The sequence below is a fragment of the Pelobates fuscus genome, chromosome 5 (assembly GCF_036172605.1).
Source record: "Pelobates fuscus isolate aPelFus1 chromosome 5, aPelFus1.pri, whole genome shotgun sequence".
Lineage (NCBI taxonomy): Eukaryota > Metazoa > Chordata > Amphibia > Anura > Pelobatidae > Pelobates > Pelobates fuscus.
Genome location: NC_086321.1, coordinates 20,107,761 through 20,135,630, shown reverse-complemented (window position 1 = coordinate 20,135,630; position 27,870 = coordinate 20,107,761). Strand labels below are relative to the sequence as shown.

Genomic DNA, 27,870 nt, shown 5'->3' with positions numbered 1-27,870 from the left:
TACTCATCAAAGCTTTTGGAAAGACTTGTCTTTACCCGTGTGTCTCACTTCCTTAATTCCAACTCTCTCCTTGACCCTCTTCAGTCTGGCTTCCGCCCTCTCCACTCTACTGAGACCGCTCTTATCAAAGTGACTAATGACCTAATCTCCGCTAAATCCAAAGGTCACTACTCCATATTAATTCTCCTTGACCTCTCTGCTGCCTTTGACACAGTTGATCATTCTCTCCTCCTTCAAACTCTTCAATCACTCGGTCTCTGTGACTCTGTCCTCTCTTGGTTTTCCTCCTATCTCTCTCAACGCTCATTTAGTGTCTCCTTTTCCAAGGATACCTCCTCCCCTCGCCCTGTCTCGGTTGGAGTTCCCCAAGGCTCTGTCCTTGGTCCCCTTCTATTTTCTCTTTATACTGCCTCTCTTGGAAAACTTATTGCCTCTTTTGGATTCAACTACCACCTGTACGCTGATGACACTCAGATATACCTCTCCTCACCGGACCTCTCCCCGGCCGTCCTGCAACGTGTCACTGCTTGCCTCTCTTCCATCTCTGACTGGATGTCGTCACGCTTTCTCAAACTTAACCTCTCTAAAACTGAACTCCTTGTCTTTCCTCCTCCTAATACTGATCCTCCTCTCTCACTCTCCCTTCAAGTCAGTGATATCCACATAAGTCCATCCCTACAAGCGCGCTGTCTTGGCGTCATACTTGACTCTGGTCTCACCTTTGAGTCTCACATCCAGTTTGTTGCCAAATCCTGTAGGTTCCAACTCAAAAACATAGCCCGCATCCGCCCCTTTCTTACGCAAGATGCTACCAAGGAGCTTGTCCATGCTCTAGTAATTTCCCGCATGGATTACTGTAACCCTCTCCTGATTGGTCTCCCCAAAAGCCGTACTGCCCCGCTACAGTCTGTAATGAATGCTGCAGCTAGACTGATTTTCCTATCCAGTCGGTCCTCTCACACCTCGCCCCTCTGCCAGTCCTTACATTGGCTCCCTGTATCCTATAGGAGTCAATTCAAAGTGCTAACCCATACATTTAAAGCACTGAACAATTCCAGCCCCTCTTATATCTCTTCACTGATCCAGAGGTATGCCCCTCCTCGTACCCTCCGCTCTGCCCGCGACCACCTCCTGACCGCTGCTCGCACCCGTACGGCCAACTCACGCTTGCAGGACTTCTCACGGGCGGCTCCTCTCCTATGGAATAACTTGCCTACTGCCATCAGACTCTCCCCTAGTCTTCAATCATTTAAGAAGGGCCTTAAATCCCATCTCTTCAGGAAAGCGTATGGCCTCCCAGAGTAATCTCTCCCTTACATACCTGTCCCTATGGGATAGTGCTTTGCTCTCTCCTCCAGCTCTGCTTCACTCCTACTTGATATTTCCTATCCTAATGTTTCTAATACCCCACCTCCTATAGACTGTAAGCTCATTTGAGCAGGGTCCTCTTCAACCTATTATTCCTGTAAGTTTTCTTGAAATTGTCTTATTTATTGTTACATCCCCCCCTCTCAAAATATTGTAAAGCGCTACGGAATCTGTTGGCGCTATATAAATGGCAATAATAATAATAATAATAATAATATGTATATGAGAATATAATAATTTCTCTCCTTTTTTTTTTAAACCTGCAAATTCAGTATATTGCTTGTTTCTTGCTTATAGAAGGTTTGGACATATTTTTGACCACGCAGACACCATACATTTTAATTTTGTCCATCGAATACTGCTTCTTGCTGACCCCCTAGGACAGGGATAAGCAACCTTCATTACTCCACATGTTGTGGACTACATCCCTCATAATGCTCTTACACCCATGATACTGGCAAAGCATCATGGGAGGTGTAGTCCAAAACATCTTAAGTGCCGAAGGTTGCCTGTGCCTGCCCTAGGGCCTGCAGACTAGATGCTGCTTAACTAGTGTTTGTACTCATTTTATACAGTGAATCACCCAAAGCTCAAAGTCAAAGCACGCTCAAAATTTAAAACACACATTGTGAAATAGCAAACTATTTCTGCCAATAGTTATGAATGAATTCAAAATATTCGTACAGCTTTTCCTTGCTGGACTAAATGGATATTTAATTGTAAGGGACATTCCAAGCACCATAGCCAACTGTAAACTATCAAACAATTTACAAACAGTTTGACACTTGCCTTTGTCTATGGGGCACCCGTGCTGCTTCTGGTCTGAGCTGATGTGGAAAAGCGGAATTTCAAACCTCTGCATTATTGTACCATCTCAAACCAGCCACAGAATCATGTCCCTACCTGATCACAGCATGGCTATAGCCTAACCTAAACCATCCCTTGGGTTTTTAAGCTGTGTGTAGTATTTTCACATAAATGGCTTCTAATTTCTAACACTGTCATATGCCTATGTGTAGTTTTTTTATTGACAATCTAGGATTTACATTGTGAGTGCGCAAAATATTTTTATATCCTGTTTTTTTTAATCTCATAAAATGACTACTAATTTGTAGAATTTAAGTAAATAATGGTTAATTAGTTATCCTGCTTTAATTACAGATCAGCTGAGATTCTTTACTCTTTAGCACTTGCACAGACCCAGAAATCAAGCAAACTGAAGAACTTTCCTTCTGTGGAGCATTATAAATTACTGACAGAGGCAAGACGGAATCTGGGACTATTCCAGCACCATGATGCAATCACTGGTACGGCAAAGGACTGGGTGGCTGTTGACTACGGCACACGGTACGGTTCAGTCTTTCACACTTTTATTATCTAATATTGTAAAATGTCTACCATGGTACACTCACCAGGGGTGAATTTCTGCTTGCCAATGGCTAGTTACGATTTAAATGTTTAACATTGAAGCAGTGTGTGTATATTTATACAGAGATCTTTTTTTTAATTATAGCCAAAAATCGCATTTTAAAACCATAAGTAAATGCAATATAAAAACAATAGAATTCTGTAGAATTACTAATATATGAAATGAACCAGAGCACTTATGGCAAATATACAAGGCTGTTAATCATTATCTAACTTAACAGCTACAGGGCAAACTTGATCTTTGACCTGCTAAAAGAACACTATATCCTTAGGAATACAAATGTTTATTCCTAACACTATAGCTTTAATAAAGGAGAGACCCCACTCTGCAAACGTGTTGTACTCACAATTTAGGTAACTGTCTCTCACCCTAGCTGAAGGTCAAAACGTAACACCTTGAGAGCCAATTTACTTTGTTTCTCATGTCACGCTGTTCTTTCCAAGACTGGTCCTGACTCCTTGGCTGAAATAGTGATCGATGTACTCAGCCAATCTGATGCTTTCCCACAGGAAGCATTGTGAGGCTAGTGTGCATGCACTCTGTGAGACCATCTGATTAAAATTGTGGAATTTTACTCCACGGAAATGTTTGTAGTGGCTATCATACTGACAACCACTAATGGCAGGTTAATTATTTAATGATTATTACTGCGTTCTATGCCGTCTGCATTTTAATAGGCTTAAAAGCTGTTGTGGCGGCATAGAATGCCATAAAGACTTTCAGCCCCAAAACCAGAGGATACTTGCCTACCCCTGGGATCTGCTTCGGGGGAACTGCCTGACAACCCGTCTGCTGCAAGTCTGGCCCTACTGGATCATGTGATTTTGATGTAACCCTGTAGCTTTCCAAAACCTCAGAACACCTGTATATGGGGGACACTGTTGTACTCGGGAGACTTCAATGAACACCTATGGGTGTTTTAAAACCATAGAACGTATTATGACGATAATATTATCAGACGAAGTGCAGTTTTTGTGTGTAAAAAAAAAAAAAAAAGCAAAACAACAAATATGAACGCTAACTTTGGCCAGGGCTTGTGGCTGCTAAAAAAGACTGGACATATACCCCATTTTGAATATTCTGGGTTGTTTACTTTTTCAAATTGTATACCATAATGGGGTAGTTCTCATTCAGGGCTACCATACCGTCTCAAAGGCAGCATAACCAACCTGGTAAATTTCAATGTTTAAAGACTGAAAAGGGGAAATTTTAACTATGTAACTATCTAAAACCCCATAAAACATATACATGCAGGGTAGTGTTTTACTCGTGAGACTTCACTGAACACAAATGTGTATTTTATAGCAATAAAAGCTAAACCGTATTATGACATTCACCGTTAAAATGCCACTCAAAAAAAGAAAAAAACATTTCTTATTAAATTGTTTCATATCTAAATATTTGATGTTAAGTGAATGCCCTGTTTTCTCCTGAACAAAATGATATATAAGAAGTGTGGGTGCACGTAATATGAAAGGGTAAATTGTGGTTGAACAGTCTTGTAGCACAAATTTCAGGTTTAGTGTTGATCAGAACTTGTACAAAAGTAGAAAATAAAATTAATAATTAAACATTTAGGAGACTGCAGACAGAACTGCTGATACAACAGAAGACATTGCATGCTGGCATAGGGTGTGACTTAAAATATGTAAGGAGAGCCCTATAAATAGTACGTATTTTAGTTATTTGTTTCTTATTTACTGTGGAAACCAGTTGTTTGTCTCAATATGGAGGCAAATAGCATTTGCATATAACAAGCCTGTTTCATGTTCAACTTGTATGCACTGACCTTTTCAAGCCAAAGATTTTGAGTAAATACTAACATGCTTAAATGCATTTTTCTGGCTTTGAACAAGGAGATGTAGAACTAATCTTCCCAGAAACGCTGAGAGTGATGTTTGCATAAATTTGGACCACTATTCAGTAGTGCCCTTATCTTCCCTTATTTATTCTCAAATGGCAGTAGACTTTGCCTTTATGTATAACATTATATTAAAAATTGGGATCAAATGTTTGGGGTTGACTACACACAATTTAAATATCATGTAATTATACATCAATAAAATATAACATAGCACTGATCTGGGTGAATCCTAGATCCACAGTTGCTCCAGCAATAAGTCTTTTTCTTGCAGACTTACAAAATAATGGGAATTGTCCCTTTTAGCAGGGGCCTACCTTTTGGCAACTGTTGTCCTTAATTAGATAATTTCAATATAAATAGGCTGTAACGGACCGTTTTGCACAGAAGAGGTTAAAAACCGTTTAGGCGATATTCCCCTTTCCAGATGCACCGGCAGCTACTGTAAGCACCAATCTCCCGAACTGCAAACTACACAAATTCTGGAAACAGCTGAACAGGAAAAGCATACAATCGGCTTACACTCCTGGCAATCAGCATACAATCCAATTCCCCCAATAACGAGACAACACTTCATTTTGAGGTCAAGCAGAAACTGATTTACTGGGGCTAACTGCCCGGCTTTTGTGCAGGTCTCCCACCTGGTGGACACTCCCCTAGGGGACCAGATGGGAAACTGGGAAACATATTGGACATTGACCAATCACAGACATACACATTTAAACACTCCCACAATGCATCACAATCCCTCCTCTCTGTCCTGGAGGTAATTGGGAAGTAATCCAATTATCTCCAAGGACAGAGGCAAAACTCCATTAGCCACATGGCAGACAAAGGACAATAAAAGACATAAAAATACATACTGTTACATTTATCACATAGAACATACACATTCTACCTATCCCCAGATAGCTTAGATCTGAGCGCACATTATTACCGGATGGCGCTCAGATCACATACATACAGTTCAATCGCCATGGAGCCAAAGTCTTTCATACAGTCTTTCAGTATACGACTGGGCTCCATGTCATAGCTATCTGGGGTAGCATGGCTTTAACAGTCTGCAGAAAGGCACGAATACGCGTTTCTGCAGGGAAAATAAAAGGTTTTAACTGCCGGGCCATAGTCTAAAGGGAGCAGGCGAGCAACCAGGCTCCTCCAGTGGACAGTGGCGAGGCTGGTTTCGCCACATATGCTAAGTATTAAATATGGTCAATTAGATTATTCTGGCTTGTTGAAATCTTCAAAAAGAGATCTAAATGGCCACTTACACATAAAATGTTCAATGAAGTTACTGGAATGTACAGATTAAATAGTGTATATTGCAGGGCAGCTTTGTTCTGCCTACCCACAGAGTTTAACAGTCTCTGCTCTTGTAAATTAACCCAACCATGAAAACATCACTACCTGCCACTGTTTGCGTTCTCTTCTAATATACTTCCAGTTTTGTCAGTATGATGGCACTTGACATTGGCAAGGTCTCTAGGCAATAATTCATTACCTTTGGCACAGCTTATATACATTATTACAGATCCATGTTTAATCAAGTATATTGCTCTCTATATAATATTAGAACAAAAATGTTTTGTTTCCCTCTATTTCCAGAATTCTAACCCTTTAGGTTCTATAATCAGAGTTATGATTTTCAGGCTCGTTTTTAGAATGTTTTTCCAGTAATATTAATTTGGTAATTGGGCAGTTGCACTCGGCTATTCTGTAGTAAAAATAGCTTTGTATAGAGATATATCCTTCATATAGAGATATATACAAAGGAGAGTGATTCTTTACTTATGTCCTTTTTACTTTCAAAAATTACTCTTACTTGCCGACGCAGTCTTTTATTATAATGTGATTAAGTCAATGTATCAAATTTCTACTCACAATAGGACTCAATAAAACCTTTTCATATAGTACAAATGGTTATTTCACTATATACTTGTCACATACACATTGCATAAATAAATATATATATACCTACAATACACTGATTCAATTTTACATACTAAAACAAGTTACAAAACACAATAGTGAAACTTTGTACTAATGTACTAAAACTTTTTAAGTCTTTTTTAATGTTCGTGACTGAAAGGGTTTTAAATTAATGCATTGTATTTAATGCCTCGTTTTATTATGTATTAGTTTCTAAAATCCAGGTAAAATCTCTTATTTACCTTATGAAACATCACTTTTATAGACCATCTCACAGAAAGCTATTTGATAAGTATCACAACTAAGAAAGTCATTGATATAGTACGACTGTATTTATGAGACATAGTACGACCTATGTCTTAACTTTTGGAAGCTCTGATTCATGTAAGATATTTAGTGTTTTTTTGCTGCAGCCCAGAAAGAGATTCCTCTGAGATAAGGGGAAAAAACTTAGCAGGCAAGTTTAGCCCATGTGTTTAACCTGCAATTCTTTATGTCTTGCCTAAAGGGCAGATGGTTGATTTGTGCCCATATGAAGTGTTTGGTACTGTACACAGGATCTGTCACTCTTGGCATTATTCATTTGAATATAGTTCTTATTGTTCTGAAATATCAGAAGGCAAAATTCCAGTGCTATTTTTAAAGTTTTTTCCAGATCTTTTTCTGATATTCTGTTCTCTGAGCAGTCTACAGCAAATATAGATCTCAAGCAGCATGCCTTTTCAGAACTTATCGTGTCCTTCACTTTAATTGCTCCATTAAAATCGTATGATTACTTATATACTTGTATAGAATGTATTACCAGGAATCCAATTTCATACAGCAGAGTAGCTTCTAAGGCACTTCCCCTTTATATTAATTATACACAGACTGACAGATATATAAATATAGGTATGGATATCGATAAGGATTTCTATTTCTATCTCAGGATTCTATTTTATTTTTTGTTTTAAGCCAGTGATACAAATCTGTGTAAACCATGGAAAGTATTTAGTATAGTATTATCTTACAAACCAGGATTGGGCACTAAACGTACATGGGGGTCCTCTTTATCAACACCTAATGTGCACAAAGTGAGAAAATAGAATTATAATATGAATGCTTTTTAAAAAAAACTTTTTGTTGTTTGTCTATTAGACTTCCTGTAATAGGTTTGTCTTTATGTAACAAACACAGAGAAGCAGTTACATGATTCTCTAACAATTAGCACAAGAGCATTCTCTTGCAAAGATTATACATTTCTCGTGTCAATGTGTCAGCAGGGAACACAACCTCTAAATACATCAGATATGAACAATGATTTAACAAAAGGATTTTGTTTCCACATATTTTCTCAATCAGCAGTAAACACAAATCATCTAATACAATTTATTACATAATGTGTAAAATCTTAATTTGTGGAATATTATGGCATTAGAATTGATTGAATCAGCAATCAATATTGGACATTTTTCTGTATGTTGCATACACTATGAAATGATTGTATTCCCAGGAAAATTATGTTTTGGCCTATATAGATAGTATGGGCCTTGTGCCCAGTGTTTGATCAGATGTTTACCACTCAGATGAATATTCCGCAGTCTACTCAAATACACAGATTTTGCATGAAAATTGATTGTCAGAAACCATGTGGATATGAAATTCAATTACTATGGAGATCAAATAAACCTACACACTGGGCGATTTACTAAAATGCAACATCTCTCCTCTTTTTCTAATAAATATAAATGTTAAACACAAACACAGACCTCTGCCGGACTGAGGAACTTAGCTAGTTAAAGGGTCACTCTAAGCCCCCAAGCCACTTCAACTTGTTGAAGTGATTTTGGTTCATAGATACTGCACATTTTTTCTTTGGCAATGTTGTTTCTTGGAAATTACAAACTTTAAAGTTTTCCTAAATCATGACTTTAGTGGCTGACCACTGATAGGGGTGCTTCCCCTTCGCTTCTCTCTGAAAAGCATTGGACTGGCGGAGTGTGGTGATTTGTTTGCATGTGTCCTATATCCCCAGTGTTTTTCAGAAGAACTGATGACCTCTTTGGCTGCAGAGAGGTTTGATGTGATACTGCTGGGTTACAGGTAAGTTAAGTAGTATTTTTCAGGTGTATGAGAATGTGACATTTATTTAAAGGGACTTGTTTTTTTAACACTACATTTAAAAATATTGCCATATTTACAAGAACGGCACATTTTTCATTGCAGGGTTAACATGCCTCTAGTGGTTTTCTTCTTGACCGCTACAAGAGGCACTTCCGCATCTATAACAGAGTTAAAATAGATCAAAAGGCTCTCATAGAGTGTATCTGATTGCATTTACCTCCCATGCGCACTAACTTTCCAACGCTTCCCTACTGGAAAACACTGGATTGGCTGATATCCTTAGTCTTCACAATCTTGATCAGAAAGGTGAAGTGGCAGCAGTACTAGCATGATAGGGCGGATGGGGGTAGACCTTCATAGGATGGGGTACACTGCCATGCTAGGAATACATGCTGGTATTTGTTTTTTAACATAATATCACAAAAGCAGAAGTTCCCAAGTTATAATTTTGTTCAAATTTGGGCATTGTTCATTAGCTGAAAGTTTCAGATTGCCTTGCTGAATAACCCTATGGCTATTACTGCTTTGCAAAATTAATAAAGATGTTATTTCTTGCGAGCAGGTATATAAAACATTACTTATTTTGCTCCATTACTTTGGTCTACAATTTTCGAGCTCTGAAGCACATTGCACAGTAATTCTACGCTAGCTCTATATCTGTTAATGTAAATGAGTTTACCTGTAATATAGATGCACTCTGAGAGCAGTCACTGAAGAGGTTCTACTTAAGACACATTTTTTAGTGTCTTCATTGTCTGTTTTGAAAGAACTGCCATATTGTTAAGGCTTGTAAAAACGATAGGTTTATCAAGCATATAGCCCAGATAGCACGCATTGTATTATTACATTGTAATATAAATATTCTAGAATATGCTTATCACAATAATTTTCTCTATTGTGTGATTGATAAACAATATTTACTGACATGTGGTATTTATAAAAATAACAACCTACGTCCACTAATTAAAGAATAAATAATAAGGATTACAAAAACATGTGAAGGATTCATTTTCTACACAAATTAAGGACTGACTTGACACAGTTGCATTCTGAGATGTGTGTTGGTAGTGTTACAAAGTTACTTGTTTGACATTTTTGTATCTCTGGGTTTCATTGTAAAGTAATGGCAAGTGTTTGTTTTGTGTTCAACATGATTCTGAACAAAAATTGACTTAATTGGTAAAATTCCTATGAATATAAACACAACCAATTTCTAAAAAAACTAATATGGTGTTGGCGATTAGCATGAATATTTATTGCAGATCCTTTCAGCACCATTTAAACCAGTGGTTCCCAAACCTGTCCTCCCATCCCCCTCCCCTACCAGTCCAGGATTTAGGGATTACCCAGCTGTGTCTAAGGTGGTTTTTTTTTTCCGTTTTTTTTTTTCCGTTTTGTTTTCTTTCCTAAAAACACCTTACCAAGGCAACTAGAAAGACGTGCTTGTGAGGAGCCCCGCAAAAGAAACTGGAAAACCGCAGACAACTGAAATTAAAATGCCCCCAGAAGCCTCATACCTCAACCCCCCCGTACACAGCCGACATTATGGGGTGAAAAAATAGAAAATTCCACATCCCTAAAGTACCAAAACTGCCTGATATCAGTCATTTGCCTACCCCACAAATTCTTCCTAAGATGGCACGGCAGAGCTGAGTGAGGAGGAGCTTCCCACCTCTCCTCTGACACCTGGCCCCTACAATGAGTCTAAATCTGATGAAGACTCGTCGCCAGCAACAAAACGGGATATTAAGGACCTCTTGCTGGAAATGAGACAGGTATGGAAAGCAGACCTGCGCGCAACTCAAGCAGAGCTGGGGTCCCTGTGTCAAAGGATTATAGAGGTGGAGTCCAGGGAAGAAGCAAGGAAACAACAGCTGCACACTACCCAAGATGACACCCGGGACCTCGCTCAACAAGTCCAGAGGCTACCCAGGACTGTGACAGCGCTGGAATCCCGGCACAGGAGGAAGAATATCCGCCTTAGAGGGGTGCCGGAGCAAATTGCGGGAGATGCCCTATTACCCTTTCTCCAGAGACTGCTGACCTCCATGGGCGCTAAGAGAGTTGCAGACCCTGGGATGATCACTTCAGCGTTCTGGATTCGCAAAGCCGCATCTGCACCCGCGGATGCACCAAGAGACATCATAGCAGTGTCTAAGGACATCGCGGCTCGATCTGCCATAATGTCCCGCTCTAGAGAGCTAGGCGATATCCACTTAGAGGAATGTACCGTTGCTATCTACGGAGACCTCCCATTTAATGTGCTGGCGGCGAGGACGTAGCTAGCACCTATTGCAAGACGGGTGCGAGAAGCCGGAATTAAATATAGGTGGGGGATAGAGGGTTCCCTAGTAATAAAGAAGGGAGATGACATACTCACATTAGTCCCCTCTGGAGACCAGGCAACCTTTCTCCAGCGTCTACACCTGTCACCCACTGTCCCATACCGGGCCCATACGGCCGAGATCAGCGCAAAGCGCTGACCTACAATATTCCTAAGACACTGGTAGCCATATTTAATGGATAGCCCAGGGAACCCTATACTAAAGAAACAACAGGAGGGTTTGCCACCCACCCCCACCTAACGACCCATAGACCACACAAGTTTGTAAGAAACTCTGTTTAGGAATTCTTCTCTGTGGTATTGCCCCTTCTCTGTTTTGCTTTATGTTCCTCAGTTATTTTCATTATATATCTTCATATACTCCCACCTAGCAGAGGGTTATATTAATAGTCAGGAGTAGAAAAGAGCCCATAACACAGGTCTTTCATGTAACACATGTTTTCATACGGAACTCTTAGGTGACCTAATGTATGTAGTGCCATCCTGGACCCTGTGACTAATGTTTTATTCTCTTATTTATCTCATATTGCGAACAGTTGTAATTTGTGCGTGCAAACTACAATAAAATACACATTGAAAAAAAATATATAAAAAGCAAACCTAGCATAATATAATTCCATTTATTAATAGCACTTTAAAATACAATTAAAAACACTTACTCTCTCTCTCCTCTCTCTCCTCTCTCTCCTCTCTCTCCTCTCTCTCCTCTCTCTCCTCTCTCTCCTCTCTCTCCTCTCTCTCCTCTCTCTCCTCTCTCTCCTCTCTCTCCTCTCTCTCCTCTCTCTCCTCTCTCTCCTCTCTCTCCTCTCTCCTCTCTCTCCTCTCTCCTCTCTCTTCTCTCTCTCCTCTCTCTTCTCTCTCTTCTCTCTCTCCTCTCTCTTCTCTCTCTCCTCTCTCTCCTCTCTCTTCAGTTAACCCAGTTAAAATGCTGTGTCTGTCTCTTAGGTTTGCTGGAAGTACATGATGTGGTAATTTCGTGTTCCTTTATATTGTTCTGGTGAAAGTTTGTGTTTGATCATCCTATGCATTATAACCATTTTAGTTGATTGTCACGTTATGATGCAGATTCTTTCTGTTCTGTACAAATTTTAATTCGACAAAACCTGGACTCTCCTTGCACCTTAGGCCTAACCCCTTACCTGCCACACAGATAAAGTAGAAACTTCCCTGCCCATGATCCATCAAACCATAGATGGCAGTGTTAGACTGGGAGCATTGGGAGAGGTGCTCGCAGTTGATCCAGGCTGCCCAAATAACAAAACCCTGTATCTAACTTACTATATGCACATTCTAGAACTCCTGTCATCCAGGCACATGCTAAGGAGTCAAAAGCCAATATGTTGTGTGTTTACCAACTAATATACTAATACATTATGTGCAAAATTAATTATTTATTCTTTATTCTACAGACTGTTTCATTCTCTAATGAACTTGAAGAGGGTAATAATTGATACAGCTCATGTTGTTATTCTTAAGGATAAAGAAAGCTACAACTACAATCCATCCGCTCCCTTCTTCAGTATGGTAGGTCATGTGTTTTCTTTAATTTGCTTGACAATAGGAGCAGACTGACTGCTAAACACTTCACTATCTGCAGATACTTTATATGATGGTTATTCTCATTAATATCATCGCTGATATTCTGATTTCTTTGTGAGATTACCTAGGTTCCAAAAATTGGGGGGGAAAAAAACCATAGTGTTTAACGTATATAGTTTTCCACCTTCTGTACATAGGAAAAAAAGCTATTTGTTTTCCTGTGCTTTTTCTAAACCTGACATAATATATTCAGAGGATGAACAAATCACAGGCAAATTTTATTTAACATTTTATGTATTTGAAAAGCAGTTTAGAAGACTGCGCTAATTTCTAATTTAAAGTTACCAGAACCACTACAGCTTAATGTCCCTGCAGGCTTTTTAATGTTTACATTAACTGCCTCTGAAAAGGCAGTGTTTGCATTACTGCCCAGTAACACCTCTTGTGGCAGTCACTCACACGGCCACTAGAGGTGATTCCCCGGTCAGTGTTGCATAATGTGCAGCACTGCCACTCAGCGTTTTGCAGCACTGCCATTCTGCGTTTCACAGCACTGCGTGGAGGTGCTGATGCTCACCATGGAGATGCATTGATTCAATACATCTCTATGACAAGATGCTGGTTGGTGAAGCGTGATTTTTGCTGAGTATGCGCAGTAGCCACCCAATGCTTTTTCTGTGGAAAAGCATTGGTTTGGCTGTGATCATAAATGCGATCATAAATGCTTGACCAGTGTGGCATGGGGAAAATGGTGAGTCAAATTACCTTTTCACTGTACAGACGGGAGCTGGTGACCTAAACTGCCACACCAGCACTATAGTGTCAGGAACACATGTTCCTTCCTGTAAATTTCTATCTCGTGTTTCAAATAAATATTGCGCTTTGCTCCACTCACCATGTAGATTGTGACAAAAGAACTTGGCAGTGCAGGTTTATGTTTGTCAAGTTGTGTTCTCTGAGGGTTGTGCTACTAACTGTATTTATTTTATTTATTTATTTTTGACAATTTTTATTTTGTCTTAAATCATAGTCAAACAGTGGAGTACAGAAGTAAAGAGGGGGTGGGGGAGGGGGTGCAAGTGACCTAAAATGTTCAGTAACACATTTGATATATGCAATTCACCAGGTGCCATACGTTGTAGAGACATTAGACAGAACTATACACTACCGTGTTTGCATTAACATAATACAAGATGAGCCTTATATATCCTTGACACTGGTATATTATCAATAGATGGCATACTTCCACATGCGCGTTGTTTATCATCTTGCAGAGGGGTTGTAGGGTACAGGGTACAGAAAGGAAAAAGAAGGAGGGGTTAACAATTGGTACATACAGTAACCATGGTGTCCTTTTTGGTTAATGCCCTCATCGTTGAGTGGCCCATCAAGCCACCTCCGCGCTACCTTTGTGCGCACTGCTCTGGTTCGAAGAGCCGTACATGCATGGCATATAGGCTTTTCTGTGTGGAGTTCGGTGACTGCATGCAGTGCCCATATGGCACAACCATGTACAATGTGGGTGTTCTCTCTTTCCTATCCCTCCCCAGGGGTCATATGTTTATGTGTGTATTAAAGTTGGTGAGTGCTACCTCCGCATCCCCTGCGAGGCGTGTTCTTAATTTACCTGTGATACCAGATTTCCCTCCTGCTCTTCCCCTGCCTCTTCAATAATGAATACTTCCCACCACTCTTTAGCTGCGGTTCTGTATGCCGTTGCCTTGAGCTCCGTGTGTATTCTCGTCTCATAATCTTCCTGAATTTTTTATAGTATGTAACTATATGAATGCTCTTTATACATAATTTAGGGCACTACATAAAATAACTATTAAAGGAACAAATCTGTGACTCTGTAATCCTAACACTATGTATCCCCTGCACCCAGCCATTGTAAAGGGTTGAAAAACCCTTTAAACACTCACCTAATTCCTGCGCTGATGTCCATCAGTGCGGGATGAGCTCCTTCTCCGTCAACGTCGGTGCAACCCTGCGTCTTAATGCGCATGCTTGGCTTGCGATCTTCCCCATAGGAAAGCGTTGAATCAATGCTTTTCTATGGGGGTTTTCAACACGCTGGATGTTCTCATGCAAAGCGAAGTCAAACATGGAGAAACGTCAGGAAGTGCTTCTAGTGGCTGTCTAGTAGACACACTAGAGGCAGTCTTAACCATGCAATGTCAAAATTGCAGTTTCTTTTAAACTGTTAAGGGAGCAGGGATATTGCGCCACTTCGCGGGAGATGACGTTGTCTTGTTGCCTATAGTGTCTCTTTAAATCAAATAACACACATTATTCATTGCATACTGCAAATTGTTTGCTGGTTGTTATCCAGAGCACATCTATCACACAGCACTCTGCAGTGGTGATGTAGTTTTCCTTTTAAGGAGTGGAGTGTGACATTATGTCTCCATGTAACCTCTATCCTTATAACCTGCACAGCATGGGGAAACATTCAGAGATCTGTGCTTATTTAATTGATTGACTGGTTCTCATTCATCATAATGCAAGCTGTGGTTCCTTTATATGTTTACTGGTTCCTTCATGTTTTCAATTCGGCTATACTGGCTTTAAATTTAAATGGGTTTGGACAGATTTATTATCTCAAGCAGACAGTGGTGTTCTTTCAGGCGGGTGTCATTCTTTGCCGAGACCAGTTTTTGTGGCCATGAGGTAATGGGATACCAAAAAAACTTGATCCGCACGGCAGTGGAGTGCACAATCTTGGTGCATTTAAAGGACCAATTTGTGCACTGTAACAACTTCATATAAATGAAGGTGTACTGGTGTGAGGAGGTCCAGGGTGCCATCTTACCTTAAAGAGTTAAACCATTAATGAATGGTTAAACCCCAAAGTCTAGAAGTGGGTACCAAACCCGCCACTCAGGACCAGGTGTCTCACAGCTCAGTAAAAAACTGTTAGAACAGTGATTCAGTAGTAATTTAACTGTAATGGTTACTTTCTGCTGGTGCAGCTTTAAACCATTATCATCAGCTTTAAACCAGTAATCATTTATAGTTTTATGTCAAGAGCTAAAAAACAAAAATGTTCCTATCTGTATTACAAAAATTTGCCTTTTATGCATTTGTTTCTCTGCAGCAAATTGTGAAAATTGTGCCTGTAGGAATAGGGTAAAATAGTTTGTATCTCCCTGTATATTACTAGCATCTTATTACAAATATTTTATAGGATGATGTGCAACCGTCCCAAGATGCATTGCCCCAGAAGACAGTCCTAAAAATCAATAGGATTCCAAGGTAAGATTCTGATTGCGCAGTTTGACATGTACACTTTTATGAGGGTTTTTTTGCATTATTCATTAAGATTTAAACTTTTTTTTTCTTTTCTCAATAAGTAAATTGTTTTTCCCAGGTTAACAAATGTGAAATGTAGCTATAGCGGCCCTTTAAAGGAACAGCCTAAACCACTTCAAGAGTGTGCTCTTCCACACTTGCTTTGTGCTCCCAAACACAACCTTTAAAAAAAAAAAAAAGGCTTTTAAAATAAAATAAAAATTAATATGTTGGCTCACCAGCAGCGTCATGGTTAAACCCTTGCTCTGTCTGTTAACTATTTGCTCGCTGATTGCAGTGTGCCACAGAGATTAACGGTCGGTCAACATCTTGTAAGAAAATTATATTTTACTGAATAAAAAGGTGACTGAATCCCGAAAGAACCTCAAAAACAAAAAAAATTTAAAGAATGTACTATGGAAAACTAATGCGGCTAATAAACCTCAATACATATTGGACCAACAGCACTGATAGTGAATTAAAAACAACCGTATAGGGATCTGTAAATGAGCACAACACTGCCAAAATCTTTCAAATAAGATTTATCCTAAAATTCATCAGAACTACACCCTAATGATCATATCACATAATATCCTATGTAAAAAGCATAGATTAATCAAAGGTTTCAGTCTACTTCATCCTGCTACACTGCTTGACATACAATCACAAAGCGCCTGTTTGCTTCTCTCCTAAACACATACAAATAGCAGTTTAAAGTAACCCTTGCAAAACATGGGGAATGCTGTATATAATATCAATCTGAACTGGTCTGTTAAAATACTGTATCCATACAAAAAACAAAGCTTTGAGCTTATATTACAAAACATTGCTAAAAACAATATCTGACCGGTCATGTATAAACCATACCAAAATGAGCACAATCACCACAAAATATGGATTAGCAACACATACTTAAACTGATACATCTCAAATAGTTTCTACAATTGTAATTAATATCAGTTAAAGGGAACCTACAGCCCGGAAAAAAAGAATTTAGTTTGCTCCACCACCCTTTAAGTTGAAAAAATTAACTATAATAAAGCCTTCATTAAAGGATTTTCATCGCTGAGACTACTCTGCTGTATTTGCCCGCTTCTCCTCCGGTGATGTGAGCATCCAAGCTGACATCACCCACGATGTACTCCAAGCCATTGATTCTCACTCAGTTCTGAAGTGATGAAGTGGTCTAGGTGACTTCAGTGTTCCTTTAATTTTTTATTTTATTTTTTTAAGATCCCTTGGACCCATTTCAGGCTACCATGTGCATGCCTCAACCATAGTGGCTTTAGGCATGAAAAGATCAACCAGGCACTTTCCTGAAAGTAACTCATAGACCTTCATAGATGTTATATAAGGGAACAAGCAATAAGGAGATGACATGTGCAACAGAATAAACTGCTTAAAATTTACTTACGCAGGACAAAAGAAAGCAAATTGCACATCCACACTTTAGACACCTTGTGCACTCTGGCTGTCTCGAAACTGAATTTCCCTCTCTTCCTTCCTGTGTCTCCTTGTAAATCGCTCATTTCTCATTTCGTCCCACATTGAGAATTTCTCACCCGTTGTTTGCCCTGTAAAAATGCTTAAAATTAGAGAATGTTCTACATGATGCCAAGTTCAGCAAATCTGTTTGTAAAATATGATACCGTAGAGTACTAACAAGCGGCTTAAATAGCCGGGGGGGGAAAGAACAATGCTTCATTTACAACTCTAATAATTACTGTATCTGTGCATCTTTTTTACAATTACATTACACTGTATTTTTTAAACTGTTAAAGGTAGATTATTAAGGATAAAATTGGTAGTGCATGCATGATAGAAATGAACAGGGATTAAGGTTGGGAGTAGGTACACTTGAAGTTAAATACTTTTTAACCTTAGAGTTATTGGTGTATGTCACTGGGACAGGTTGTGTAGTGTATAAAGGTCTGTCTTAAATGTATCACTAGCAATTGTGCATGTTTATAGTCATGCATGTTTTGTTATTGTGTTATATATGGCCACAATCTCCAAATGTTGTTTTGCAGTTTGAGTCATTCAGCCTAGTTGTTGGGTATTCTATTTTGTGGTTATTTACCCTGTCTTGTTAGATAACAATTCTGTAGTACTTACAGAGTCCTTCAAATGTTTTTTTCCTTGCTGTACTGTTTATTGTACTAGTCAAGTAGTCGAACAGTTTGACTTATTAGCTGGGATTTGCTAACAATGGAGAAATACTGCATGGCTTAACTCAGGAGAGCTTAGGAGCTTCTAGCACTCTGTCGTTAATTGTGAGGTAGGGGTGGTCCTCGGGTAAGAAGTTAAACCATTCTAAAATGGATAGGCTCCTTACAATGAGCGCGGCCAGGACACTCTTTGCACCATAAGTACTACATTGTGGAGTGTTCCTTTAATGTTTGTTAATCCTTCCACTCTTCCTCATAAGTATATCTTTCAAGATTGGCAACTTGACATAGCACATTTCATTTGTTTTGTGCATCCAGAATATCCAATATATCCGCTTGTCTCTAAAGCTGCATTTGTACAAATTATCGAACCCAAATGTCATTCGATTTGGAATCCCTCCAATAGAATTACATTTTTATTTGTAATCTAGGCATCTTGTATTTTCCGGGAAATACTTTATGGGAGGTATCACACTACTTGGCTACCTAGGATTTTAAGGTTTGCCTCCCACTACAAATGGGATTTTTAATTTCCACCTCAGTTTTGGAATAAAGGGTTGGAATCATGGAGAAGAGTCTTGTCTTTCATACTCAGTCAGTCTAAGTGTAAGGTATTTGGAAGAAGATCCATGGCAGGCCAGAGAGGACATCAGTTTAATGCAGTTAAAGCTATTTATTCTGAAGATCTCAGCATAAGTCCTCTTGTTGGCTTGTCCCCGTAAATATGGCAGTCGGCTAATATTCCTGAAGGTAAACAGAGTTATGTGCAGAAACGTCTCTACAAATTATTTGTCAAAATGTTATATGAAAGTCCAGTCATTTAGCTTGTATTGCTAATCTATGTTCAGTGAAGATTAGGGTTTTCTTTTTAATTTAGTTGCTGTGAGTACTTTAAACAGCTAATTTTAATTGCTATAATGTAATACTTTCATTAAAGTGTCTGTTACTTCAATCCTACCTTTCTCATTTTGTTTCCTCCCTCTTTCAGAATTTGTTCTTCTTTTCTTCACTTCTATTTCTCTTTAAATGGACTACTTCGTCTTATGCATTTTTCTTACACTTGACAAGCCTTAAGCTCCACCCAATTTGTCACAATTGTCAAGTATAGGAAAATACACAAGACAAAGTACCTTACTTTGTCTTATATTTTAAAGAGAAATAGATCAGAAATGAAGAAAAGAAGAACGGAATCTGAAAGAGGAAACAATAGGAGAAAGGTAGGTTGGTTTGAGGTGACAAAGCCACTTTAACTGCCCAGCCCTTACTTTGAATGTGTATGAAGCTGGGTGTACTTGCGTGGACAAAAGTAAATCAGCTCTTCGTGAATGTATTTTAATATAAACTGCTTTTGTGTGATCTATTTTTATTTTTTTGTATAGATGAATGTTAATAAGTTGTGATCTGATCATTAATTAGTGGATAGGTTGACCTTTACAAGAATTAATCTTTACTTCTTTGTAATAGTTTGGAGATTGTATGCCTTTTTATGTAAAAGCGCTCTTTCAGTGCAGTCTTTCTGCTACATATTGGGAAGGCAAGTGATAAGCTTGTCTCTTCTGATACAACTCTGCTTCTAACTATGAATCATTATTTCAGTTAAGGTATATTCAGAGGCACCTAAGTATATGTAAGACATAGGCCTACAAGTTGTAAATATGTATTGCCTCTGCTAATAGGCCTTCATAGATGTTATACGCATGTATCTTCCCTTTATTTGTCCATACAATGCTCTCTACTTACGGAAACACTCCATGCCACGGAATACACCCCAAAGGAGATTGCATTCACAGTGGCCGTTCCAGGCTGCTTTTTAATCTGTGTGGGAGTGCATGGGATTTGTGCATCAATGACCCTTGCTTCCACAAAATATTTTTAAATTAGTTTATTAACACAAGGAGAACGGCACTCAACATTAAAATATGTACACCACCATCTCAAAATGCCATGGACTTCATGATTGAACGTTCGTTTAATCAAATGCTATTTTAAATGTTCATTAAGCTTTTAAGACTGATATATCTTTACTAGTGTCGTAAACTTTAATATTTCACAAATCTGAATAATCCTTTTTCTTTAAAGCTTTTCTTGTATTAGGATGGTTTGGCATTTTGAATGGAATAAAGACTTTAACATGCTGCAACATGATTTCCTTCAATGAATGAATGTGCGTAACGTTCTATATTACAGGTACCTGGCCGTTTATAACCCCTCTGACCAAGAACGTTTCACTGTGGTTTCCATATATGTAAATTCTCCAAAAATTGAGGTCCAAAATGCTGGAGGAAAACCTGTAAAATCCCAGATCAGTGCCGTGTGGGATGGAGCAACCTCTGTGTCACGGGACACTTATCAGGTAGACTTAATTGTTCCTTAATTTGTTGGTAATACAATGTATAATGCATACAATAAAACATAAAACAAATATCAGGAAGAGGCAGCAGCAATCAGAAACCTCTAATTATAAAAAGTTATTAGGGTACGCATTTTAGCCCATTTGCCTTTCTTTGTTATGTGTATTTCACTATTTTCTGTTTAACCCCTTAAGGACACATGACATGTGTGACATGTCATGGTTCCCTTTTATTCCAGAAGTTTGGTCCTTAAGGGGTTAAACAGTTATTCCAACGTCAATGATTACTTCTGCTTTTAGCAGTGGTGCTGGTGGTAGGAGTCTGTATGTGCAGCATTACTTATTGAAACGCTGCACATCCAAGGATACATTAACTTTTTGGCAGCAGACATAATGAACTCCTACTCTTTTAGGCAGTGCTGGGGGTGCATCTGCAATGGAAAGCTTGAATCTCTGCTTGCCTGCATTTGTAGCTCTGTTTTGTTTTTGTTTTAAATAATCCTAATCTGTCATGTGCTTCTCTATGAGCTGCATTTATTTGGATCACTTAGGGGATAGTAGTGATGCGGCATGATGTTGGGATGGGACATGGAATTGCTCGAGGAGAGATTCGCCTGGCTCTGGATTCAAGGTAAGTTAATTTTACAGGGTTTCAGGGATGTGGACATACTTAACAGTGCCCAGTGGGCCAGTATAAATTAAATATATATTATATATATAATTCGCATAGTTAAAAAGGGTTATAGTAACCTTTTACAGTTTGCGGTTTACATTTGTTGCTACTTTATTTCTGCAAACTATTTGTCTTCACATATCGCTGTAATCAAAAAATTATTCAACCCAACTTAAAAATCCGGTTTATTTTTAAAATATACAGACTTTCAGCTGTTTGCAATGAACAATACAAACAAAAATAGTTGAAAAGTTGAAGAAATATGGGTTACACTACCTGGACTCAGGGCCGGCGCAACAGTTAGGCGAACTAGGCATTCGCCTAGGAAGCCAGCCTTCTGGCGGCACCCACCGGGATGTTTCCTGGTGGGCTGCCTGCCCCTGTCTGGGGCCGCAGCACTGGCCGATCCTCAAGGTGCACGAAGGTGGGGGCGCCAAGAGGAGCCCTGTTACGGTGGTCCATGAAGTGGCCATCTGGCCACCTTAGGGCACCCTCCAAAGCGGTGCTAGGTAAGGCAGAGCACGCACCTGCTTATCTTGATGGCAAGTGCCTGCTCTGCCAACAAATGCCAGTGACAGTCCGGAGGAGAGGGGGAAGGAGAAGCCAAGTGGCAAAGGATGCTGTTCTTGCAGCCTCTCACGCCTACCTTGCGCGCCCTCTGTGATGCCGGGAGCACGCCCATGACACTCCCACAGAAAACAGGATAATCCCTCCCCTATGTCTGGGAGATAATTGAGTCGGGAACTGTACAAAACTCAATTATCTCCAGGCACAAAAAACACACATTTCACAAACACCCCAAACGTACCTTAAAAATACGTAAAACCTAAAAAAAAACCTAAAAGTAAATACGAGTAAAGAAAGGTAATGTAATTATTAACCTCCTGAAGCGGGAGGTAACCCCTAGTGAGACAAATCACTATGGAATAAATGTGGGGAAAAAAGAAAACTGCCAGGAGAGAGCGAGAAATAACTGTATCGCTGATGGACTGGCAAATATCAACCAATTAGGCTAGGTATTTCTAAAAATAAAACTTAACTTGTACTATAGCGATTAAGAGGTGAAATAAGTCACCACAACAAAAAGAAAAGGAAAACAAAATTCAAGCAGAAATAATAATGTACACATTTATAAAACAATTATTATGTAGCTATAATGTCTGTATATGACAATCTGGTAGTTCTACTCAATTATAGGGATACTGAATAGAGAGTAAGGTAGTCAGGCTGTAGCTTTGTGAGTTCAGGGTAATAATAAACATCTGTAGCAGACCAGCAGTATAAGGTGACTAGAAAAAGTCTAAATCTAAACTCCAAACAAACAGATAAGGGGACGTCTCCCTCCCTTTTAGAAAGAAAAAAAAAAGTAGTATTTCATAATGTGCAGTGCTGCAATATGAATACTAAGATATCAGAAAATGCTAGTAATACAGGCTAAATGGTCCTGCTAGAGAGCGTGCAACTAAAAAAAAAGGCCAGCAATGTAGTGGGAACAAAAAAGCAACATTGTATTTGCTAATAGTTACTGCCAAACAATGTAGCCAATAGGGGGTGATAGCAGGGAGAGGAAACGTAAATGCTAATTCTGTGCCTTCCAAGGCACCCTTTACCCAAAATGCCTGTTACTCCTAAATGGTTGTTTAAGGAATGCCTCCCACCGCTAGAATTAATATAATGAAAGAAAGCTAGAAGTTGTAATAGCTGGTTTTTTTTCAGTAATATATAGGGACAGCTATTGGTGAATTTCTGTAGACGCAATTATAAGCCGAACATAAGCTTACTGGTGATACAGTTGCTATGAAGTGAGCTTGTCAGAACCCCTGACGCACGTTTCACCAATCTGGCTCGCTCATCAGAGGGGAACCAGACAAGTGCTCAGTGTCTGGTTTATAAATGAGATAAAAGGTTTGTAATTGGCCAGTTTGAATATTAAAGCACCAATGGGGTGTCAGGAAAGATTGGAAAAAAAAAAAATTCTGAACCCATTAACACTTTAAGGTATAACTAGGATCCAAAGAGGTTTTTTGTTTTATTAACCCCTGAAGGTATGGAACTATATAGAAGTTGATGATCAGAAAGAATTCTCCCAAAATGCATTGTGATAAGGGGTGTATTTAGTAGCAAGTGAATACTTTAATTAGATAAAGGTCTATGCATGTTATCTTGATGTTGTAAGATAAACTGTTCATTTGTAAAACAGTGAAAATAAGCGGATGTTAGAAGAATCGAGGAATGAAAAAGGTAAAAAAATAATAAGAATGACCACAACTACCTAAGTTATATAAAAATAAAGATCAGCATGTTTGCCGAAAGGAGGGGCATAGGAGTATAAATGAAGAAGAGACAAGATGAGCTAGGACTACACAGTAATATGGGAATATATAGATAATGGCCATAAGGGAGTTAGTAAAATAAAATCCCCGGATTTGGGGGCCATTGCGTGTTTGAATTGTAAATTAAAATTTTAAAGGTAAGTAATTGAAACTGCTATTGCTGATAATAAAGTATGAGTAGACATGCATAGTGGTTAGTGGATAAGTGGGGTGAAATTGAATTCTTCAATTACGTATATTACAGGGCCCATAGTCCGTGGGCAGGAGGCTGCGAGTGAGTGTATGTCTGTCAGTGAGTTTGTGTGTCAGTGAGTGAGTGTATGTCTGTCAGTGGGCGGCAAAATGTTTTTTTTGCCTAGGGCGGCAGAAATCCTTGCACCGGTCCTACCTGGGCGCCAGGCAGATTTCTGAGAAGGCAGGTTGTGAAAAACCCTTGAGTGACTGCAGAAAACCTGCAGCAAGACTTGGTGGCAACAGGTATTGAGGTTTCAGTGAGCACAGTAAGGTGGTGCGTAATAAACACAAAAGGTTTCCTTGCAAGATCTCCAAGACACCACTGCTGACCCAAAATCACAAAAAATTGTATCAATGTGCTCGTAATCATATAAATAAGCCACAGAAGTTTAGGGATTCTGTTCTCTGGAGGGATGAAACAAAACGGGAACTTTTCTGCCCAATGCATCAGCAGTATGTCCGGAGCGGGAATAATGAAGCATACAACTTGGTGGTTGCCGGTGATGCTCTGGAGCTGTTTTGCATCTTCTTGCACTGGAAACCTGCATGTGGAAGGCAAGATGGATTCATTGAAGTGTCAGGAAATCCTAGGAGAAAACGTCATGCCGTCTGTGAGGAACTTGAAGCCTGGGCATCATTGGACCTTCCAACAAGACAATAATCCCAAACATACCTCAAATTCCACCAAGGCTTGGTTCAAGAAGAAGTCCTGGGAAATTCTGCAGTGGCCATCAATTACCTGACTGGAAACCCATAGAAAATCTCTGGTGGGATCTGAAGAAGGCGTTTGCAGCACGGAAACCCAAGAATATTAATGAATTGGAGGCCATTGTTCATGAGCAAGGAGCTAAGATTTCTCAGGAACGCTGCCAGAAGCTTGGGTTTGGCTATGCATCTTGTTTGCAGCAGGTCATAACAGGAAAAGGGTGCTCTGAAGTGTGATTTTAAGGAAAAACAGATTCGGGCATCTGTGGAATCTGAAGCATAATAGGACTTGCAGGAATTCAATGTTGCAGGGTCACAGGGAACACTACATAGTCCATTGTATTCAGAATTAAGAAGATGCATATTAACAAAATATTTCTGGTCTAGAGATGGAGGCTGGTGTGCTGACAGTCTAAGCAAGGGATCAGCAACCTATGGCACATGTACCATGCATTACACTAGAGGTGCCTTTGCCCGAGACTCAAGGCTGTCAGAGCCAAATAGGCTCTGATTTATCAGGAGTTCCTGTGGAACTTCAGATATCTGTTTTTCAAACAGTGCAGTGATTGCAGGTGGTGAGGGACAGTCCTCTATTTATGCATTGCAGCACTGGAATAGAGCACACCGCAGCAGCTATCACAGGTTCTGCCCTTAAGCTGTACCTGGCCAGCCCAGTCCCCACTGGAACCCAGGGAAACCAACCACACTACTAGATATACACAAAGCTGCAGAATAAGCCCCCGTCATACAAATAATACATACACACAATCCCCACAAACACACCACCACTGACAATCCACATACACAAACACACCACCACACATGCAATACCACAAGCAGCCCCACACATACATACACACACCACCACAGAATGTGACATATCATCCACAAACACAATTCCAAAAGCCTGCAATAGCACCACATCTAGTGAATGGCCACAGAAAGTACTGCACGGGACTGAAGCAAGTATGTGGGTTTAATCCCTAACTAGAGAAATAGATTGAACGCCAAAACCAACCGAAACATCTGACTTCACTGTGTTTATATTGGTGGATAAAATATTTAATTACTTTACCCAAAAGTATGTCGACCTGCTTTTATGTCCCCTGCAATTGCCTCATTGTTCTCCATAAATATATTCTGCTTTGAAACCATTTTTTTTTTTTTTGCCATGCACCCACCGTCACACAGTGGGTAAAATTATTGACAAAATAAGCAGACTAAGAGTTCCACCACTTAACTCTGAGGTAGAGAATGTGCTCACACAAAAGCTCCAGGGTTCTAGTATTTACTGCTATGCCAGTGCCATAGTGATAAATAACCTTTTATCTATACATTTCCTAGCACAACATACAGATTAAATTGTATTCTTTAAAGCTGATGCCATATTAGTCATGACAAGTCAGGCCACAGGCGTTGCTAAATAAAAGATTATACACAGGTTATCTATATAGCACAGAACAGGATGAAAACAGGATGCAGATGTAACAAACATGACAAACATGACATGGTCACACCAAATTACTGCATAACTAGTACATTGTAATAAGCTATGGAATACAAGATGCCCTAAGAAAAGTTAAATAACCTTTCATACGCATCTGCACGTAATACTATATATATTTTTGAAAAATTGTCTCCCTTCTTAGATGGAAAGGGTTAAAATATACATGTTTACGCATAGATGGAGCTGTATACATAATACGTGTTTGTTTCAGTGTACTCGAACAGTGCCAGAACACCAGGCGTGCAATGAAAAGTATAAAACAAACCACCGAGACAGGGAAAACACACACACACACACAAGTCCTACCTATCATAAAACAACATCTGATCCAGAGAATACAATTCAAAAACAGCTTTATGCAAATATACATCTGTATGAAAACAATAACACATGGTTGGTTACTGTGAAAAGCTAATGGCCAGCTAAAATACAATAATAAGAATCCATGCTGGTCGTCTTATCCAGGGCACATACATTTTTGAGGTTGTACCTCAATTAATACTCCTCTTTAACCCCTGAAGGACACATGACGTGTGACATGTCATGATTCCCTTTTATTCCAGAAGTTTGGTCCTTAAGGGGTTAAAGTACTTATGCACTACTAGAGGCTTTTTCTGTCTTTTAACATGGTATAAACTTTGTTATACCAATTCATTCTATTTTCATTGAAAGCATATGATCGGATTGCAATATAATAAGGAATATAAAGTAATACAATGAAACCTGCTATAATTAAAGATTATAAGCAATAATGTAATTACATATGCTTCTCGGCACTGTATAAGTAGAGGTAGGAGTATTCTACAGAGACATTCTAAAGTAGAGCTAGATACATACATATTCATTTAACCATAGTTTATGTGGAATCATGGGGGTACATATTTCAGAAGTGCTCCATAATCTTGTTTTGGCACTTGGTACTTATTCCAAGGAAGCCAAGCTTTGTGCATAAAAAAACAAAACCAAAAAACTATTAACAGTTTGTGTTAAATTCCGGCATTTTTAGTCATTTTTCAGGGTGTGTGTCTACTTAAAAAAATCTAAATGTTTGCTATACAAATACACTATTGTAGGAAAACAAAAACATTTTAACAAAGAATTGGAGGAGAAATAAGCACTTGGCAACTCTTATAGTGGATTAAAATTAGCAATGCTTTAATAAAGGCACAATGGGACATAAAATGGTAGTAGAAAATGGCCACCTGCTAGCTAGCAAACAATTACAAATATTACCAATATGCTGTTCTCCATTCTCATTGTGCAGTCACGTTCTCTCTCACTGTTTGCTAATTTCAAAAACTTTAAATGTTTAAGCATATTCAAACCCATGTACGTAGCTGTTTAAAATGAATAAATGAAACAAACTGAATTTGAGAGAATTTTATATTTGTAAACAGTTACTTATGCTCTATTTCTCTTTTCCATTTTTGACATACCAGAGTGCTGTGAACTACACAGTAGAATATGTATGTTACTTAGTTTTTTTTTTTTTTTTTGTTAAGTTGCGTAGGTTAAACCATCATTAAGTTGCCACTCCAATAATCCCTCCAGTTAAATTATTCCCTGTTATGGCCACAACATAAATATATTTATTTATAACATTAGAGTGTTTCTCTTGCATAATGGATTGTTGGACTACATCCCACTTTAAGTAGTCAAATGGTCTGTGAACAATTTAACAACTTACCTGGGTTTGCGGAGTACTGGTCACTCTTCTTCTCTGGAACCTGAAGCACTGAGCTAAGCCAGATGGTCTTCATAAAGATGCACCTCTAGTGGCTTGCAGCAGAGCCACCCGAGGCTCACTTATGGCCAAATGTAAACAGTGCTGTTTCTCTGAAAGGGCAATGCTTACATTTGTCAGAGTGCAGAGACAACATCTAGGCTCCAAGACCACTACAATATGCTGTAGTAGTTTTAGTTCTTACATGTGCAATTTAACTTTTTTTTAAATATCAGTGATGGTTTATTTTAGCTGAATAAAAATACATTTAACATTACAGTATAGACAAGTGCTTGAAAAAAATAAGAATTCT

General features: G+C 39.0%; 1 protein-coding gene across 1 annotated transcript in view; it reads left to right on the top strand.

The window, feature by feature from the left end:
• MAN2A1 (mannosidase alpha class 2A member 1) overlaps positions 1 to 27,870 on the top strand; it is a 130,997-nt gene that overhangs the window by 84,731 nt on the left and 18,396 nt on the right. Inside the window, exons 11-14 of the mRNA XM_063453637.1 lie at positions 2,530 to 2,715; positions 12,444 to 12,558; positions 15,761 to 15,828; positions 20,220 to 20,385. Of these exons, the coding sequence (XP_063309707.1) occupies positions 2,530 to 2,715; positions 12,444 to 12,558; positions 15,761 to 15,828; positions 20,220 to 20,385 (535 nt within the window). The remainder of the gene's footprint in view (positions 1 to 2,529; positions 2,716 to 12,443; positions 12,559 to 15,760; positions 15,829 to 20,219; positions 20,386 to 27,870) is intronic.